Raw genomic sequence first — 20443 nt, forward strand, 5'->3', positions numbered from 1 at the left:
CGGAAAAACACACCTACCAAGTGAACACTTTTATTAATATATCAAGTAACATTTAAAGTAATAGATAGTTTTTATTCGTTTTATTTTTGTTTAAGTCCGGAAACGCGTTTCTCGAAAAATTTATACGTAAAAAATACCTAATAAAAATATACCTAATAAACAGGTATATTGTAATAAACGACAACACGAGACAACAATTTCTAGTCTTTTAAAATAGTATACATCTTTATTTATTTATTATTTATTTTTTAACAAAAACGTGCTTCTCCGGCCTCTTCGATCGTGTGACTAGTGGAAGGGCGATTTGGTGGCCTTTGCGAATTTCGAACGACGAATTAAAGATCTCATAGTTAAATTATAAATTTTAAAAAATTAATAATAATTATACATACATTGAGATGTACATACATACATTGAGAATTATGAAAAATTTATACAAAATGTGTGGTGTTTAATGACCGTTAATTAATGATTATTTGGAGATCGTGGGACTGTACCACTATACACTACTATACCAGACCAAATTTCGGTTGTACGCCTTTTTTACTCAACAAAACCGTAAATGTGTTAATTAGGAATTAAGAATAGTAATAACAAATTGAATATACTACATTTAAATGGTTGTTGAATAAATACATTTTATTTAATATGTAGATTATTTTGATCGACCAGGGATGGGATTTGAAGATTGGTTGGTCTTGATTGATTTCTGCTCAGAGACTAGATCTTCAAATCACAATTTTATTTAATGTGTAGATGGTTTATTACATTATAAAGAGACAATTTTAAATTTTAAAGACTACGAAGTTAAGAAAAAATTTGGACCGCAAAGCAGAGAATAAACTCCGCTGTAGCTATGGTGGCCCTCGTTGATTGTTAAAAATACAAATCTGCTTGATAGTTCGCGTTAAAGACGTTAATTGGTGTTTTTGCTCTATGGGACAAAGAAATTCGTGTTTAAGATCAGTACGATTGTAGTGGGCGTGAGGAGGACGGTTATTAAAACCAGCCGGAATTAATTGAAAAACGAGGATTCAACATCGTTATTAGATAAGATTCCCACGGTGCGATTGCTTGTGTATTCCGCTCTTGTTAGTACGTTCGCGATAGGTTGGGGGAGAAGAGAAAGGTTTCGAAAGTGAGACGTTAGACTTAGCTGCTCCGTCCTCCTGATTAATGGACCTGACATGACTGGGACATATGCACAGTCTTATCAGAAACACACGAATATCACCGAGTACTGTGGTGAAAACGGGATGTAGCAGAGATTATATTAGTGTTAAACGCATTACTGGATATCCGTCCAGCTACGAAGTACATGACAGGCGTCAATTGCGACTCGGAATATTTGAAAGATAGTAGCTAGCTAATCCCCCCTGTTCTAGCGGATACTCATTTATGTTATAATAACAAGCAAAAAATAAATATAAGAATAAAGCTTCTGCCAGGAACGAAATGTTTTATTGCTAAATGTCAAAATCAGCCTTCCTGGCAATATCTCGTCAAAACTCAAAGAATAGAAAATATCATTTGCCTTGGTCTATGATGCTTCAAGTTCATATAATAACTTAGCTATAATAACTTAGCTATTAACTTGAACAAATTGTTCAAATTGAAGATACCTGAAATTTTCATTAGGATAATACTATAGGATTTATACAAGTTAGTTCACAGTGTCATAAAACGGAAAACGATGAAATTGGCCCAAGGACATCAGGTGTTCCCAAGGGGCCGTTCTCAGCCCAATTTTATTTTTAATGTTAGGTATTGGTTGAAATGAAAAGGTTAGTGTCACGAGCGGGATTCTTAACATTATTTTAGGAGTATGACAAAATTTAACTATTGGATTTTTCTTTATGTATTTTTTTAAATTAGTTTTTCTAAATTATTTTTAAATCCATCATATTTAGTGGTCTATTGACGGAATTACTTCTTTCAATTAATTAATCTTTTTATGTAAGGTTTTGGTTGAAATGAAAAAGTTAGTGTCACGAGCGGGATTCGAACTCACGACCTTCAGCTCAATACGCCGCTGCTCTAACCACTCGGACCACGAAATATAATGGATTTATTTTTAATCTACGTAGCGTTTCTCAAGCAGCTGATTTTATCCAGCTTTAAAGTCTCTCAATTCGCGGATGACATATTTCGATTGGTACAAGTATATAAGCTGTGATATACACAATCTTGCCAGGAATCAAAAAATTATTTGTGGATTTTTGACTAGGATTTACCATATAAAAAAATGGCGAAATGTTTCTCTCTCGGCGGTACAAAGTTACGATACCAAAACATTAGATCTTTTTTTTTTAACGAGGGTTCGCAACAGCGGAGGTCATTTAAGCTCTCAGGGTGTCGGTGTTTTTTTGAAAAAAGCCCATTTGTAAGTATGTCGGGTTCGGATGCTGGGCCGCTGGATTTAGCGCTCTTTACCTTACGATGCGATGATTGTCGGAAATTTTATCTGTGTTTTATGTCCCTTTAATTCTTTTTTTTCTTTTAAACGAGCGCATTTCAACTACGAGGTAGGGGGTGTTTTTGAAAAAAAGCCCATTGGTAAGTATGCAGGGTTCGGATTTTGGGCCACTGGATTCGAACCCGGGACCTTTACCTTACAGTGATGGGCGCTGTGTCAACGCCCAAACCGTTGCGGCCATCGACGCCCCGGCATTAGATCTTATTCCGTATAAAATTGGCACCTGCTCCTCATTCAAATTCTAGGGAGAGGCCATTGGCCACAAATTTTGAATTAAATACATAGGGAAAAAGTGTAAACAAGCCGAAAACCTAAAATGAGTGGGAAGAATTAAATATACCTCAATCGGGAAAGATTTAATCCAAAGTCACTGCAGCCCAAAACACTGAATTATATATTTCACTCTAAAAGATAATGTTCAGATTGTGTATCTTCACGGGCTCCTCCCGATGATTCCTATCTTTTTTAAAATGAGGAAAGCCGTCTTCCACCGGGACATATTGTCTATAGAAGGATCAAACTCACAGGAATACTGGCAAGACAAGATACCCGAGGTATCAAACCAGCAAAGCTTTACCAACTTACACGTCTTCAGCATTACCAATCGATGGTCGGAAAGTGACAACACCCTCAAACAAAATTTAATATGCAGGCGCACTGTAAATAAGAAAATGGGTTCAACGCAGGTTTAACAGGTTGGTAGAAGGAATATTTTTTAAAAGAAATGCCTTTGACAACTTCCTACGACTTTATAACGATTATAGGCCCAAATTTAATCCATAACAAATTTAGATAGCACTACGCTATTATAAACATGATAGTTTGCTTGCAGAAACAGTTCCTTTTGTGAGAAAAACGTCTCTTCTAAATGTATCACCATTTTGAAAATATTGTATTCCGCAGCTTGTTCAGAAGTGTTTTATATATGTATAAAGTATATTATACTAGGAACAGAATAGATCTACTTAGGTCGAGGGGCAGAAGGCCTTGTGGCCACCTCTTTTACCCCTATCCCTATATTAAGTTTTTTACCGCTCAATGTAGTACCCCTTTATTATTTTTTAATTTCTCCTTTATTATTATTATATGTATTCTAGTACTCCTGGGTTGAGTTATCACGTCTGAATAGTAAAAGTAATTTATTAGCGCGAAAGGAAGGGGCTGCTTATAACCCCACTCCGAGGAATATCGAGTACTCTGGGGGAGTAAATGTGACCAGACACCTATGTTTGTGGTGATGTATATCTTTATTGTATATTTTGTTTCTATTCTGTATTTGCCAACCTGAGGTACAAACGAGAGACTAGCATTCTAGTATATCAACGTAGTACCCAATGACTGCAGTTTAAAACAAAATACGTGCGAAAGAAGAGAAAAAGAAGGAAAACACGCAGAGGGCCGGCGATGACCTCAGCTGTTTGTCGGCCCATAAACCTCCCACTTTATTATTATTACATGTATTGAACACATACGTTGTTTCAATAATATGATTTTTTAATGATATTAAAATTGAAAATATTTTAATTTAGTACCAACCAAAAGTTACCATTTCGCACTAAAAGTTGTGCGAAACAAAATTTGTTTTTATAACAAATCTAAGGTCCATGGTCTTAACGAAGTCCAAAATCTCTACGCAGTCTTAAACTATCTTTTAGAAATTCTGATTGTCACTGGGCAAAATATTTTTTAACGCAGTATCGAAAAAACATCAATGTCATCAAAACATCACATGTTTGATCAAAGTTTACTTGATTCCCAGTTATGAATGAAGTCGATAATGACTTCGAATGAGCAATGCACTTTAAATTAAACTTAAAGAGTAATCAAAACGTCAGAAAAAATCTAATGCGAAAGGAAATTTCAAAAATAATTCAATTTCGCGAAATAAAACGAAATTCTGTACCCCTGCCTGGACGAGTAGGGTGAGAGGAGGGCCCGTCCGTCTAATTGCGGAGTGAGGCGGGAGGTTTATGATGTGCTGGCTTTGTGATTAGCTCTGGGTGGGCCCCCTCATTACTTTCATGGAGAATTAGGGGCCCGGGGGACTTCTCACAGTGTTTACAACGTGCCCCTCCCACTGTTTGCTCTGATGTCTTCCTCAGGGCACCTGTCACATTTCGCCCCGATCATAACGGCAACCCGGATTCTATAAACACGTTCCTCCCTCTTCGGGTGCCCTCCTTTCAAAAATTTATGTTCCATCGGTCGATTAGTTTCGTTTTCCACATTATCATTCCATATCCATTGTAATTCCCTGGATTTTTCAAATGTTAGGTATGCAAATAATTCTACACACTATCCAATTGGAGCCTTCCCATTAACGACAACCATTATACACATTGTAGATTTTTTCTCCAACTCTTCCCGCTGTAGCAAGTTGACCACCCATTATTGGACAATATATATTGAATTTATTGGTTAATTAACCGCTCGATGATGACAGAGCAGTTACAATACAACATACTAAACACCTCACCTTACCTATCGATCGTTACAAGTCCACCTTTGTGAAATTAAAAATAATCAAATGTTACAAATTCATTGCATTATAAACAAAAGGCACATTTTTCACAATGTCAACATGAACGGTAATGCCAAATTGATTGAAGTGCGCATGCGCATATTTAACGTAACCCTATCTGAAATAGCGTACTACGTTATTTTTCTTAGAATAGCGTGCTTGTTAACGGGTGACGGTAAAGACAACAAAATAGTTTTTTGTTGGAAATATTGTCAAATTTAAATAATAATATTATGTATGTCGAAATATCGCACATAATAAAATTGTTTATTTTATAGTTAAAATTTTCCAATCGTACGAGTTTTCATGAATCCCGAATTCCTAAGAATGTATGTGTATTTGTGTTTCAACATTAAAATATTTACATACAAGCAGTAATTAACTAGAAACCCAGGTAAAAGAACCCTTTGGCTGAAGATGAGAAGGATGAGCCAAGGATGACCAATGTGTTGGTGAACTTTCGGCCTGATTTTTTTTTTCGTGGGCCGAGATTTGCTTAATTTGTACGCGCCTTGAGACAAATAATGTAAGACGCTATTTCAAATTGCGTTCCGTTAAATCCGAGCACGCGCACTTCGATCAACTTAGCGTTACCGTTCGAGTGAACGTTATACAAAATCTTCCTACTAGAGAGATTTTGCAGAAGTTACCGCTATTTCAAGTTTATCTATTGACACTCTTTCGGTATATATGCGGTATATATTCCTTTAATGTTTTTAAAGGGAGCCGGCTTCCCGCGGTTCAAATGGGCATTTATTAAAGGAAGTGAAGAAGAAAAATGAAGAATTTCGTTAATGAAATCAGGTATATCAACTTCTATAGTCCACCCAAATTCGGAAACAATTAACTTTAGCAAAAAATGATTTTATACAAACCCCAAGTTAATTTTGGCGAGGAATCGCGTGTTGGTAACAGATTTAAAATATTTTTTCATCTAGCTGGGAAATAACACTAACTTTGTTATTTTAAACGAGAATCCCACATTTTATAGCGTATACTTTATGTTATGTCACTTTTATTGAAAGAAAAATTTTGATAGGATCGACCATTTCTGACTTTGTTTTGACCATGTTATGGTATTATCTTCCATTTTGTTTTAGTTTAATTATCTAATTGTAAATATATATTTAAAAATAACGATGTATCGATGTTCTTTTAAGTCTAGTTAAATTTCGAATGTAGTGACCTCTCTCATTGTAATTTTTGTTTTTGTTATTTTCTCTAAGTTGATCCTCTTGAAATCATTGGATTCTATGGTACAATAATGCGTACCTGAGTATTCATTTCATATAGTGCTTTCCAACAAAAATGTATACTATCGCCGAGAAGACAGATATGCTTGTTTCTTTTGTTACAATGACAGCTGATGATGAGCTAAAAGCTCGAAATCCGGATCGTTGCAAAACAAGTTACTATAAGTATCTTTTTAAAAAGGATTGAACACCCACTCACTCCACTATTCATCATTTCTCTTCTTTTGTGAGTTCTTTTTTTTTCGAAAATAATATAAGCGTAAAAGCAACCCCATCCACCCTATTCTGAGACGATTTCTATCCTAAATTAACTTGCTAATGATAATCGTTTTCGAATTAAATGGAGAAGGCCATCTTGTTACAAAAAGCATACTCACGCGTCTTCCGTCGGGCATAACCCAGAAATGGTCGACCTATCAAGAATTTCCTTTCTGTAAAAGTGTCATAAAATAAGTTCTGGAAGAATTGAACAATAAAAATAATGGATTCTCAATTAAATTAAAGAAGTTAGAGTCATTACAAAGTCGTGTTAAATCTGTTACCATCATGCGGTTCCTAGCCAAAATTAACTTGGGTTCGTATAAGACCATTTTTTGCTAATTTGTTAATCGTTTCCAAATTAAACGGAAGACTATAGAACTTGATACACCCTGTATATTCGGGGAGAAAAAACATATTCGCTCTCTAGGGCTAGAAAACAACAATATATATTTATTGATACCTGCATACGTATAATAAATGTGAAACACAATTTTCAAAATAATAAAAACCTTTAACCTTTAATTTTGTACGGACCTCGACTTTATAGTAGGAAACAGCTCTGACTTGATTGAAAACTAAAATATAGTATAGATATATATAATCCGCTAGGAATCTAGAGTTTATAAAAAAATTTCCAGTTCTTGAACGTAAATCTTCTGCAATCTAGCAAACAAGATAGCAAATCATAATAATTATTTATCATTACGAACAGTATAGAGTAGAGAACAAATATATTATATTGGATATGGACCGTGAATCATGGAGTAGAAAGTCGTAGAATCCATCCTCGGGGTTGAGGCTAAAAAATAGGTTTTGTTGTTTCGCCGTCTTCAGTGTTGAGTGACAATGCTCCGACTAGAAAGATCGTAAACTACAAGAAAATTATAAATGACATGAATGAATAATATGAAATAAACACCTACACATAAATAGTAACATAGTGAGGAGAAATAAAAGCAATGTAAAACATGCTAAAAGCACAAACGAAAAGAGATGCCATTTTGGAAAAGGATGGATTATTTGTATATCAGATCAGTGCTGAAACTAACATGAGAATAATTCTTAGCTGTTCAAAGGCACATCGTATATCTCAAAGGGGTATTGGTGAGGATTATAGAATGGCTAGGGGGAAGGATACTGGTGATAGTGACCCCCCAATATCGCGTGTACGTCTCTCCCGGTCCTAATGGCCCGCAATTATTTAAATTATAAAGTTTCCCTTTGAAAAGAGAATCGTAACTTTACACACAGATTTACAGGGCAATTGCGTATCACTTGTCCTGTGTAATTATGAATTATGTCAATTTAAAAGCTTCGGTTGGGGCATTCCATGTTAAGTGGGGCTGCATACAACTGCCCATTCCCTGTGATTTACTGGCCGCTTTTAAGCCCTACGCTCCAATTTTTCCCCGTTTCGTTTGATTAATTGTAAACATCCATTTTGTACAATCCTTCTCAATACTGTTAATCCGAATAATTTCATAATTGACGTCTATTTTATTTACTTCGAATGTAAACATGATATTCAATATGCAAAATAAGTCCGGAGCTTAACTGGGGGCGGTCGAAAGCTCTCTTACATTGAACAGATCGTTATTTTGGTGCGCTGTTCCCACATGTAAAATGCAAACGTAAAATTAATTTTTTTTAACGAAATTTTTTGCTTACTTTTTCTATTTTTCATAGTTCTTTTCAATAGACTATATGTCCCCAATAAATTACTTAATTTTTACCTCTTTCGTTTCTTTAAGATGTGTAGAAGCCTTCACTGAGATTGTGTTTTTAGGTAGAAACACTATTTTAGATGATGGATCCATTGGGCAAAAGTTAGTTATAGTTTCCAACATGAAAATTAAAAGAAAATCTTTTGTAAATTAATAACATAATGGTGGCAAGTATTTTTTTCTTTAGATAGCTCAATCGCATACTGCTGCTTTCAGGAGGACCTACTCATTCACGGGGATTCGATGTACGATATGATTGATAAGCAAGACCATCAAGGGATTCAAGGTGAACTCCTCCGTTCTGCGAACACCCCAGGCGACGACTCGCGCATCTTCCTATGCCGGATGAACGTATCGAGAAACGCCCGGCGACAAATGAGGTTCGGAGACCAGAAGGTAACCAGCAAGACATTTTCGCATGACATTTCATTATTCAATTTTTATAATTTGTGTAATTATGTCAATTGGGGACCGCTTTGGCCGAGTTGTTAAGGCGCCAGCCGATTACTAAAAAAATAAAACAGTCACTTGGAATATTTTAGGATCTGTGTATATTCTACCGTTTCCAACCTGACGTACGCATGGGGTGTATTTTTTGAGAGGTTGCGTAGTAATTCAAAATATTCATTTGAACCCGCTCCAGCAAGTCACCGTACCTTGGCCCCTAAATTTCTGCTTAATATAAAATTACAGTTTCAAAAAAAGAGCATCACATATTATATTTCTAGAGTTCTGATTCATCACTATTACAAATCAGTATCCAAGACAACCGAGGTAGCTAAAGCATTTTTGCTCAAAAAATACTTGCCATATTAACAAACTTAGCTGTTTAGCTGAAAGGAATATCCCAAGTATGCGAAAACATTACATAACTTTACGTAGATACTAATTGGTCAAGCGGACCACGAAAACTAGTGACTTTACGTAGTGTGAAACAGATAGCAGAGATCTAAAATTACCAGTCTTCGAAAATATAATAACAAACCCATTATATTTCGTGGTCCGATTGACTAAATAACTTCTTTGAATTCATTAATCTTTATGTAAGATTTTGGTTGAAATGAAAAAGTTAGTGTCACGAGCGGGATTCGAACCCACGACCTTCGGCTCAATACACCACTGATCTAACCGCTTGAGCTAGCGTGACTTCGATCCACTCGGACACCAACTCCCCATCTCAACCTTTCCAATTTTCCCTCTCTTATACTCACGACCTTTTTTTTTTTTTTTTCTAAAAATGACAAAAAGGAGGGAAAATTGTAAAGGTAGGTTGAGATGGGTAATTGGTACTGAGAGGATCGAACTCACGATAGCTCAAGTGGTTAAAGCAGCGGCGTATTGAGCCGAAGGTCGTGGGTTCGAATCTCGCTCGTGACATTAACTTTTTCTTTTTACCCAAAACTTTACATAAAAGAGTAATTAATTGATAATAACAAAGGTCAATATTAAGTATGAGGTCATTAGGAATACTGTATTTTTCCTTTAGTATGTTCAAGTTTTTTTTTTGGGGGGGGGGGCTTCCTGTCTTAGTGCGGAGTCGACTGAAACACCATATTGTCTGAACACAATAGAATAATCATGTCCCTAATACTTTCCAATGGAATTCCAGTTGCGACACGAAGCGAAGTGGTTCACGATATCGGAGATAAATAGTGCGAATAGAAAAGGGTTCATAATTTCTCCCCGAAGTACTCCCTCCAATACGGAAATCTTTTCCGCTGTGCAATTCCCGCCATTAACAACCGACGCGTGCTCATAGAGGCTAACAATAGTTTGCAAGATTTTTCACAACTTTTTATGATTAATTGAGCCAAAAGGCCTTTGATAGACTATCAACACAGCGAATACTTTGCGTATTTTTAGTTGAGGATTAATATTAATTATTCAGAAATCGTGAGATGCGGTCTGGTGTGATGTAGGTTTCAGAAAAACATTTTCTTTATCGTGCCAACGTTTCGATCTTTATTGAGATCATTTCAGGGCTCAAAGTGTTTGTCTTCTGTGTAATTGCAATTATTAAGAGGCACTCTCAACCGACACGCAAGAATGGCACAATTACACAGAAGACAAACACTTTGAGCCCTGAAGATGATCTCAATAAAGATCGAAACGTTGGCACGATAAAGAAAACGTTTTTCTGAAACCTACATCACACCAGACCGCATCTCACGATTTCTGAATAATTATCGATTAACGGTCACTAATCACCACACATTAATATTAATTATTGATGAACGCGCAGTATCGACATCCTCTAACCTTCATGAATCCCAACAGTTCTTCAGGTAAAAAATCGTAATCCTCAGTTCAACCATTCACTCTTTTATAAATAACATTTGTAATTTTATTAAAATTAATTACACTTTTTATCTAAGGTCTTGTTTGAGATGAAAACGTTAGTGTCACGAGCGGAATTCGAACCCTCTAACATTTTATTTCATTCAGATTATTGCAAAGAAGTATCTTACAGCAAATTTAGCGTTCTTTCAACTAGTGTAATTGGATTTGTTGTAGTCTCAACATTTTGGAAGTTGTAAGCGTTTTTATGTGGTAAGGTAGTGAAAAGTTGAAAAAACCTAAATTGACGAATATCTTCAAAATAGAGAACTTTCCGAAAATTTTCTCCTGTGCATTTTTTGCTCCAAACGAAGAGTAGAATCGATTCCCTGAGTTTCGTCAGAAGGAACTGGAACACCCAGTATAGTAACTTCAAGGAATAAAAGAAAATTAATAATTTTACTTTCTTTTCTTGACTTTTATTCTCTAAAAAGAGGCGGATTCCTAATTACCTTCCGTATTTATAATTTATGCTGGTGTATAGATCCTCATTATTTACTATCTGTCTTGTTAACAAATCGCCTTTCCCGCTCGTGTTTCAACGGCGAATTAATTATTAACAATATTATATATTTCTTAAAACCTGTAATAGCAGCGATCGTTGATGATTTAACCCGACGACCATTCCCGGTAATGTTGCTCGATCCTTTGGTGTTCCTCTTATTAAGTTTTTAAAAAAGGAAAGCATCAAATCACTAAATTGGCTATGATAAATTCAAAATTAATTGACCCTAAACACAGGTATTATTTTAACGGGGAATAATAGAAAATACGAAAATTGCTGTTATAATGTTACAGGAAGGTCATCATTCCAAGCTGTTTTCAATAACCTCGTAGCACGTAATACGCATAATCCCTCGATTGGGGTTGTAAAATGCAAAAAAATACATAATTTAAAACAATTTTTATAGTCTAGTCAATTGATGAATAAACTAACACAGCCCAAAGACAAAACTTAAAATTATTGTTACCACACTCAATTACATTTAATTTACATGAACTCTCAAAAAGTCGTCACTGTAAGTAATCCGAAACACGGTCAAAAACAATAATGTGATAAAACCCACGCTTGTTCTGGCGTCCCACAGGGCTCTCATTTAGGACCACCGTAGTTTCTTTTATTTATTAACGATATTGATTCTTCCATTTCTTTTGTTAACTTTCTTCTTTTCTTCTCTTAAGAAAGTCTCCCTCAGGGATTGTTTGTTAGTTTCGTAAATTCGAGTACCTCACATCCAAAGCAGTACTTCAAAAGTAAAATTTTCACATTTATGGCAAGGCTTTGACTTCATCACGTCCCGATTCCTTCTAGAATTCCCAAAAAATGTCACCATCCTAATCACATATCTATACAATTTATTCCGCACCCTTTTCCCAAAATCCGGCAAACCCTTCCATAGAGCTTTTTCCTACCGTCTAACAAAATATTTCAGAATATCCTTCTGAAACAATCCCTACACTAAACTTCCTCAATCTTCTCCCAGATCACCAGTTGGCTTTCGTCCTCAACATTCCACAACCCAGCAGGTGGACCACATATCCCTTGAGCTTAAACAAAACTGCATTTGGGCCTTTCTTTTCGTGACGCAGTATTTGATCGCGTGTGGCTCGAGGGTCTCTTGTACAAATCAAAACTTGTCCTTCCTTCGCTCCTACCTAGCAGAACGATTCTTACGAGTTACCCGAGTCTACTCCGAACATTACCTTCTGGGAGCTGGAGTGCCACAGTGCAGTGGGCTCGGACCAATCTTACCTTATCCTTACTTCAGATATACCGTCTAATACAACCTCTAGATAACAGATAACCTCTACTCTCCTAGCTTTCTTTGCTGACAACAAGGCTGTGCTTTCCTCTTATTGTGATCCCACAATTGCTTTGGAGGTGGTTTGGGCACACTGGTTGCGAAAAGCCTAATGGAGCAAATTCTGGCTACTTAAGATATACGATTAAGATAAATAAACCCATCATACAATAATCCTCAATAATACAACTAACCCAAAACTGTGTATGCTAGGTGTATGCTACCTTGAGTTCTATCTCGACTCTCGTCTAACCTATAACCGACATACAAACTGAAAGACTAGGAATTAAACAGACGCTTCGGACCACTGTAAAAAATTATTATCAAGAACAATATATGTATCAACAAAAAACAAACACTTTATAAGACACTAAAGAAACCGATTTGAACATAAGGGTTAGAATTGTGGGGCACCGCTAAACCGTCCAACAATCCCAAAAAATACAATTCTTCCAATCCAAAGTCCTCAAAACCATTGTCAACGCTCCCTACTACGTTTTCAACACTACTCTTCACAATGACCTCCAAATACACGTCGTTAAAACCCAAATCCCTTACAAATTTTCCACATCCCATGAAAAAAACTTTAGCCCCATGCAAGTCGAACATTGCCCATCCCTACAGCACAGTAAAGCGACTGAAGCGATGGCCCGGCTACATCTCAAAGTACATAACTAATTATTCAGAAAGCCGGGAGAGCAACAATGGTTGGGCACTCCTCAGTATATATGCAAATGATAAATAATATTGTATCTCATTACATGATATGCATAATTGTACAGCTAGGGGGCATCGGTGGCCGCAACGGTTTATCCGTTGACACGGCGCTCATCACTGTAAGGTAAAGGTCCCGGGTTCGAATCCAGCGGCCCTGCATTCGAACCCGACATACTTACAAATGGGCTTTTTTTCAAAAACACCGGCCCTCCGAGGGATGATATCTAAATTTATTCGTTAAACCTCCTCGTTTAAAAAAAATAAAAGTAAAAATAAAATAATAATAATTCAATAATCCTTTAATAAGTTGCAGTCGTGTTGGTAATTAAGTAAACACTTGCACTATTTCGCTTCTGAACACAAATTAAAAAAGTTCATTCAAAATTTCCTTAAGTTATTTTATTTTTTTAATTATTCCACCTTACAATCCGTCAACCACGGTTTTTCCTTTCCTTCATCAATTTCTTCAGCTTCGAAAAAAGTAATTAAAAAATCAATTACACCACTAAAAAGGATATTAAATGGAGTACGTTTTCTGAAATTTGCTGGTCTCTAGGTGTGAAAATAGTAGTTTAGAATCACTACAGTAAGTTTCTCAACTTACTCAAACAAACCCCCCCCCCAAAAAAAAAAATTAATATTCCGACTACTAAAACGCTTATTTCACCAACGTTTACAAGTTAGTATTGATAATATCTTATTGGAAATTTAATGAAATTTTCAATGATATGAACGGTGTACCTAAGAAACTTTCGCTTGACCAATTAATATCTTTCAATTAATTAAGGTTTTTAGTTGAGATAAGTTATCACTAAAGATGGGACAAGGAATCCCGAATTATATACGATGTAAAAAAAAACTAAATGGTTACTATTGTTTCCACTCGTTTAACTTGTCTGACCACGAATTAAATGAACAACTTAAGGAAAATTAGAGGTACAACTAAAATTTACTAACTCGAACAAATTTAGATAACATTGCTTGGTCAAGTGATGGTCCGGCGTTGTCAAAATCGTCTGCCACCAACCAAGCACATTAAATTCTGAATGGGAGCGTCGGTGGCCGCAACGGTTTAGTCTTTGCACGGCGCTCATCACTGTAAGGTAATGGTCCTGGGTTCGAATCCAGCGGCCCTGCATTCGAACCCGACATACTTACAAATGGGCTTTTTTGCAAAAACACCGGCACCCTGAGGATTTATACGACCTCTGCTGTTGCAAACCCTCGAAAAAAAAATTACAGCGGTATTAAATAAAAAGGTTTCATAAATATGGTTTAACTAAAGGCTTCAAAAAACCTAGGTATTTATTTTTACCGAGGTTCTAAAAAATTCTGCTCTTCTTATAATATTATTAACGTTAAAATGTCAATTATATTAAAGACTTAGGAGTCACGTTTCAGCCCAATGTCCTTTTCATTATGTATTTCATCGATAATAAATTTCAAATAGCCTAGGTTCATATTTCGCAATACTCATAATTTCAATGTTATAGCCTTTAAACAACTCTATTGCTCCTTTGTTCGTTCTAATCTTGAATTCTCTTCTCCTGTTCAACAAGTTCAAAATAAATTATTTAAATTAATCCCATGATATGATATTATATATGATGATTTAATAATAATAATTTAATAATATGATTATCAACTATTTCTTATAGTTCACAAAACATTAGACGCATTAGAATCTCGTCGTGTTAATAATAAATTAATAAATAATAGAATCGATTTTCCATTATTACTTTCTCACCTAAATTTCCGAATCTCACTCCATAATTAAAGGCCTTCTTCCAGTTTCTTCATTCCTCACATTCCTCATGATTATCTTCTTCATTCTGGTACCGACCGACTCCAGAAATAGTTAATATCATTCTTCAGATTTTTCAAACATTATAGTAATTTCTCATAAACTAATATATCATATCTCCCAGGTAGTCGAAATAGTCCGATTTTTTCTATTGCCTTTTTATTATAATTGAAAGATTTCAATCACTGCTTAGCAGAATAAAGATTTGTCTGATTGGATTTTGTATTTGGATTTATATAAGCCCAAATCTGCTCATGTACCCGGAGTCAGATCTCGGTTTTATCCTGCTACCGTTGGGCATGCTGTCAACAGCAACCCTACGCGTGTAGCTCTAAAACTAAAACCATACACACAAATAAATACATTTTTTTATTTACGTACCATTCATTCAGTTAGGGAAGTGGAATATTCGATTTTTGTCACCCGTTACACATATTAAGTAATTAACTTAATTGAGGGTCGATGTAAAACTCAATATTCTGCCATCGGCCCTCTCACACTAAACATTCACGCTAATAAATACATTCACTCTCAACACACGTTAGTAAACAGAACTTTTATAGAATTTTATATAAAAAAAACAATCATCTATTTTGTAACTAACCTAATTGAGAGTTGGGAAAGTATTCAGCAATTTGAATCATCTTTATGTTTGCGTAAACATACTTCTTAATAAACTTTAATAGTTGCTTATGCAACAACACGCTGACAATGACCATATCCCGTGGCATTCCTACGCGCTCTATATACGGAGCCAAGTAATTGCATCCCAAATTCATTTGTTCTTATTGGTTATTATACAATTATAATAAATTAATGTTTACTTTTAATTTTTATACTTTGTAAATAGGCATTTATTACAAATGTATAATTTAAGTTTTAGTTTCTTCATGTGGAGAAATTTGTACTTTTTTTAGTGCAAAATAAAATAAATAAACAATTAATGCTCTTATACGATTAATCCTCGTAGAAAAAAAAGCATTTTGGAGAATATCAATCAGTATTTACAAAGTTGCAAAATCTTTGATCGTTCTTATCGTTTTTTTTCACCTATATAAATATATTATTTTTCCTTATATAAATTATTATTGTGCGGCTGATTAATTAATGGAATTGAAAATATGAAAGAAATTTGAAGATAGGGCTGTCCATAATAACGATAATGTTTCATCGAATGGAAAAACCGAGAAATAATAAGCCTTTTTACGTCGTATTTACTGTGTATCGAATTTGACATAATTTTATCTCTGACAAAGTGTAGTATTCTCATTATATAGCCCGAAAAGCCATTTCATAACCAACTTAGTACGTTTAGGTCCACAAGTTTAACTGAGATGGAGCTTGTGGACTTCTTTTGTACAACCCAATGGATTGGGAATTGGAGAAACTTTTCGGGCTGAATTTTTCAAATTTATATCTCTCGGAAATCCATTCGAACAGTTAGCGGAAATAAACAGTGAGAAATGTGCAAACACCAAGAAGTTATGCAAATTAAGATAAAAATCGCACATTTCCCCCCAGAAGGAAGAAACCTGGATCCCCTCCAGATCGGCTTTCGGTGGGAGATCCGAAAATGACCGTTGGGTAATGACACTGGCTTCCCACGGGCCTGATTATAGGAGGGCCGTCTTCGCAATTGTAAACTGGCGCTGGATAACGACGGACTGTTTGTTTTTCTCAAATCGGCATCCAATGCATTCCAATGTAATGGAATGAGGAGGTCACGGAGAAGACGATCCATCTCCCCTTTACCTATTTACACCCGTCATTATGCCCTCCGCCCTCTGCTCATCTACCTATAGGTACCTAAATTTCCGAACGACTAATGCTTTTTCCGGAATGGCAGGTTATCAAACACCAAATTAACTAATTAAGCATGCTGTTTTTAATGTATAACATATTGAGAATTCGGTAAAATAACGTTACTCACTATAACATTATGTTTATGAAAAGCCTCATTGAAAATGAAAAGCACCCAGTCTAGACAATTATATTTTAATCCTAATGATTATTCAGAAATCGTGAGATGCGGTCTGGTGTGATGTAGGTTTCAGCAAAACATTTTCTTTATCGAGCCAACGTTTCGATCTTTATTGAGATCATCTTCAGGGCTCAAAGTGTTTGTGCCATTCTTGCGTGTTGAGTTTAATGGTATATACCTTAGGGGTGGTTTATGATTGAACAGTGAAAGAGCAAAATAGAAATGTCCTCAAATTTGGCAAATCACCGTTCAGTATTTCAGACACCGAATGCAATTATTAGTCATTTTTTGAAGAAAAAATTGCTAAGTATCTTGATGGAAAAGCTCGATCAGTATAGATGATATGAATCATGGTAGAGTTGCGTACGAGAAAATATAGAATAAATTTATTATTAAAATTAAATGTGTGGTGTTTAGTTAACCTCTCCTCACTATTTTAACGAATTATTGAACAACCGGTCGTTTAATTCTATTTAATTCTAAATAAAGCATTTAGGGATTGGAAATTATTAATTGGTAAATTTCTACTGAGATGATTTTCGATTTTCAGGATAAACGACAGCATTTTTTCCGATCTTTGTTCTGGGCCTTTCATTTTATTATTACAGAGAAAAAAAGTACAACTCTGTCGATAATTGCTATTTGGTTTAGGTTGATCCAATTTTACATCCAACTAAGAAGGCTTGCATTATAACAATCTTGCAGTCTGTTGAATTTGACGGAACATTAATCTTCCTAACTATTTAAGAGGAGCACATCACTTTGAACTGTCAAAAAATTCAATTTTTTGTTTTTGATGTTATAAAAAACTATTTTTCCTGGACATTTTAATTCTAGAAGTATACCAGGGAAGTGGTCCAATATTGCATCCAATGATCAACTTCTAGAATTAAATGCATTAGTTTTCGTGGTCAGCTTGACCGATTAATATCTTTCAATTAATGACACTGATTTTTTATCTCAACTAAAAACCTTAATTAATGAAAGGTATTAATTGGTCAAGCGAACCACGAAAACTAGTGAATTTAATGTTAAAATGAAGTATATCTTCACTAAAGCTCTCCGTGGCCATTTCATTTGTCGCCGAGAATCAAATAGATTACACGACATTTGAAAAATGGCAAAAAGGAGGGAAAATTCAAAAGGTGGAGTTGAGATGGGCAGTTAGTGCCCGAATCGAGGTCAAGATAGCTCAAGTGGTAGAGCAGCGTCGAAGATCGTGGGTTCGAATACCGCTCGTGACACTGACTTTTTATCTCAGCTAAAAACCTTAATTAATTTCTAGAATTAAACTACACACACTAATCTTTCCTGGACATTTTAGCACCAGAAGCAGATAATTCAGATTTTTGAACATTTTTCACAGCCAAACTAAACTAAGGTATAAATTTTAAAATTTTCGAATTAGTCGAAAATTACTACTGATCGTTACGGTATGACAATGCTATTATGTTCGTACACAGAAAGTCCCATTCCTCCCAAGGAATTCCGGTATTTCACGAGGTGTTACAGGGCGAAGTTTTCAGTCCCTTATTTATTTTCTCTATTCTTGTTCGACATCGCTCAACTTTTCACTAACTCTATTGGATTAACATTAGGGGCAAAGATATACATTTATTGAAGAACGCTGATGTTTACTATCACGTTCTTGGAATAAAACTCAAGAAAGCTAAATTTACTTAAAAAATATTTGCAAATGTGTAAATGCAATACCATCAAAACAGTGGCTATGGTAATCACTAGATCTGGACTGTTTGTTCAATAGAATGTCATATGTACGGAAGGGATTTTATAGCATTTGTAAAAAATTTAATTAAGTGTGTGTTCCGTTTTCATCTTCGCCTAAATTCTAGCAAGACAGTAAACATTTCACGGGGGAAAGCACTATAACAACCCATTTACTCAAGGGGTTATTAAAATCGTGTAAAAGTGATAGTTGGAATTCAAAGTGCATGCTGTAGACTCTATTCGGAAATTTGGACCCCTAATTAAAGTAATGAAATTAAAAGCGGACAGTTGAAATTTTTTAAACAAATTTTACATCTCCCGACCTCTACGTCAGGTTAGAATGTGTGGGTCCATTCAGGTTTTTTACGAGGGTTTTCGCAACAGCTGAGGTCGTATAAACCCTCAGGGTGCCGGTGTTTTTGAATTGCAAATTTGCATTTGTGTTCGAATGCGGGGCCGTGGATTTGAACCAGGTACCTTTACCTTACGGAGAAGAGCGCCGTGTCAACGCCTAAACCGTTGCGGCCACCGACGCCACAACATAGTTTTATTACTGTTTTAAACATTAAAATTAGTTTTATGCAAGTGCACCTTCGATAACCATTTTTGTTAACTCGTTAATTGTAATTTTTTATATGAAAAAGGGTAACGCCAACCTCAATAAAAAATTTAAAAAATTGCTTCAGAACTTATGGTTTACTAAATGACGATAATCGGTCATGAAACCAGAAAATCAAATCCAAGCCTCGTGGGATGAAATCTCTTGTTATAAAATGAAGAAAATCCAGTCACTTTTCAGGACTTCGTTCCATTTGCAGTTAATAGACTGCTTAATGATGATGAAATTTTAACTGAAATTGATGACGTGGATGGTGAAAAGAAGAACGGGAAGAAGTTCGGAATATCAAACTTAAAAATGCCAAGAAATTGACCATTCACGTCATTTTTTGGCGGATTCAAATATGGAAGAAAACGTGCATTTCACTCTATTTTTCTTTTTTTTCTTTTACGAGGTTTCGCAACAGCAGAGGTCATATAAATCCTTAGGGTGCCGGTGTTTTTGAAAAAAAGCCCATTTGTAAGTATGTCGGGTTCGAATGCAGGGCCGCTAGATTCGAACCCTGGACGATTTTTACAATGCCGGACCATCACTTGACCAAGCAATGTTATCTAAATTTGTTGAAGTTAGTAAATTGTAGTTGTATCTCCATTTTTCTTGTTGTTCATTCAATTAGTGGTCAGACAAGTTAAACGCGTGGAAACAATAACAACCATTTAGTTTTTTTACATCGTATATAATTCGGGTCCCATCTTTAGTGATAACTTATCTCAACTAAAAACCTTAATTAATTGAAAGATATTAATTGGTCAAGCGGACGACGAAAACTAGTGAATTTAATAAGTTTAAATGGAGTATACCTTCACTAAAGCTCTCCGTGGCCATATCATTTGTCGCCGGGAATCAAATAGATTACACGACATTTGAAAAATGGCAAAAAGGAGGGAAAATTCAAAAGGTGGGGTTGAGATGGGAAGTAAGTGTCCGGGTGAATCGAGGTCACGATAGCTCAAGTGGTAGAACAGCGGCGTATCTAGCCGAAGATCGTGGGTTCGAATCCCGCTCGTGCCATTGACTTTTTTATCTCTTAATTAATTGAACGATATTGATTGGTCAAGCGGACCACGAAACTAGTGAATTTAGTGATAACATTTCACAAGCCTGGAAGATAGGTATGTTAATTTGAGTTAGTACATAATAATACAATCTCTTTCAACTGGAGTGAATGAACTCCGAAATTATCTATTGCTTACTTGGTGTAAGCATTTCGGGCTCAAGAT

The 20443-nt window shown here is 35.5% G+C and overlaps 1 protein-coding gene across 1 annotated transcript in view; it reads left to right on the plus strand.

Annotated features, from left to right (window-relative positions):
* Window positions 1-20443, plus strand: part of LOC106662892 (neuronal PAS domain-containing protein 4) — a 185417-nt gene that overhangs the window by 122332 nt on the left and 42642 nt on the right. The window contains exon 5 of the mRNA XM_014387332.2: window positions 8452-8631. Coding sequence (XP_014242818.1) covers window positions 8452-8631 — 180 coding nt within the window. The remainder of the gene's footprint in view (window positions 1-8451; window positions 8632-20443) is intronic.

The sequence above is a fragment of the Cimex lectularius genome, unplaced genomic scaffold (genome assembly GCF_000648675.2).
Source record: "Cimex lectularius strain Harlan isolate CLEC.00 unplaced genomic scaffold, Clec_2.1 scaffold84, whole genome shotgun sequence".
Classification (NCBI taxonomy): Eukaryota; Metazoa; Arthropoda; class Insecta; order Hemiptera; family Cimicidae; genus Cimex; species Cimex lectularius.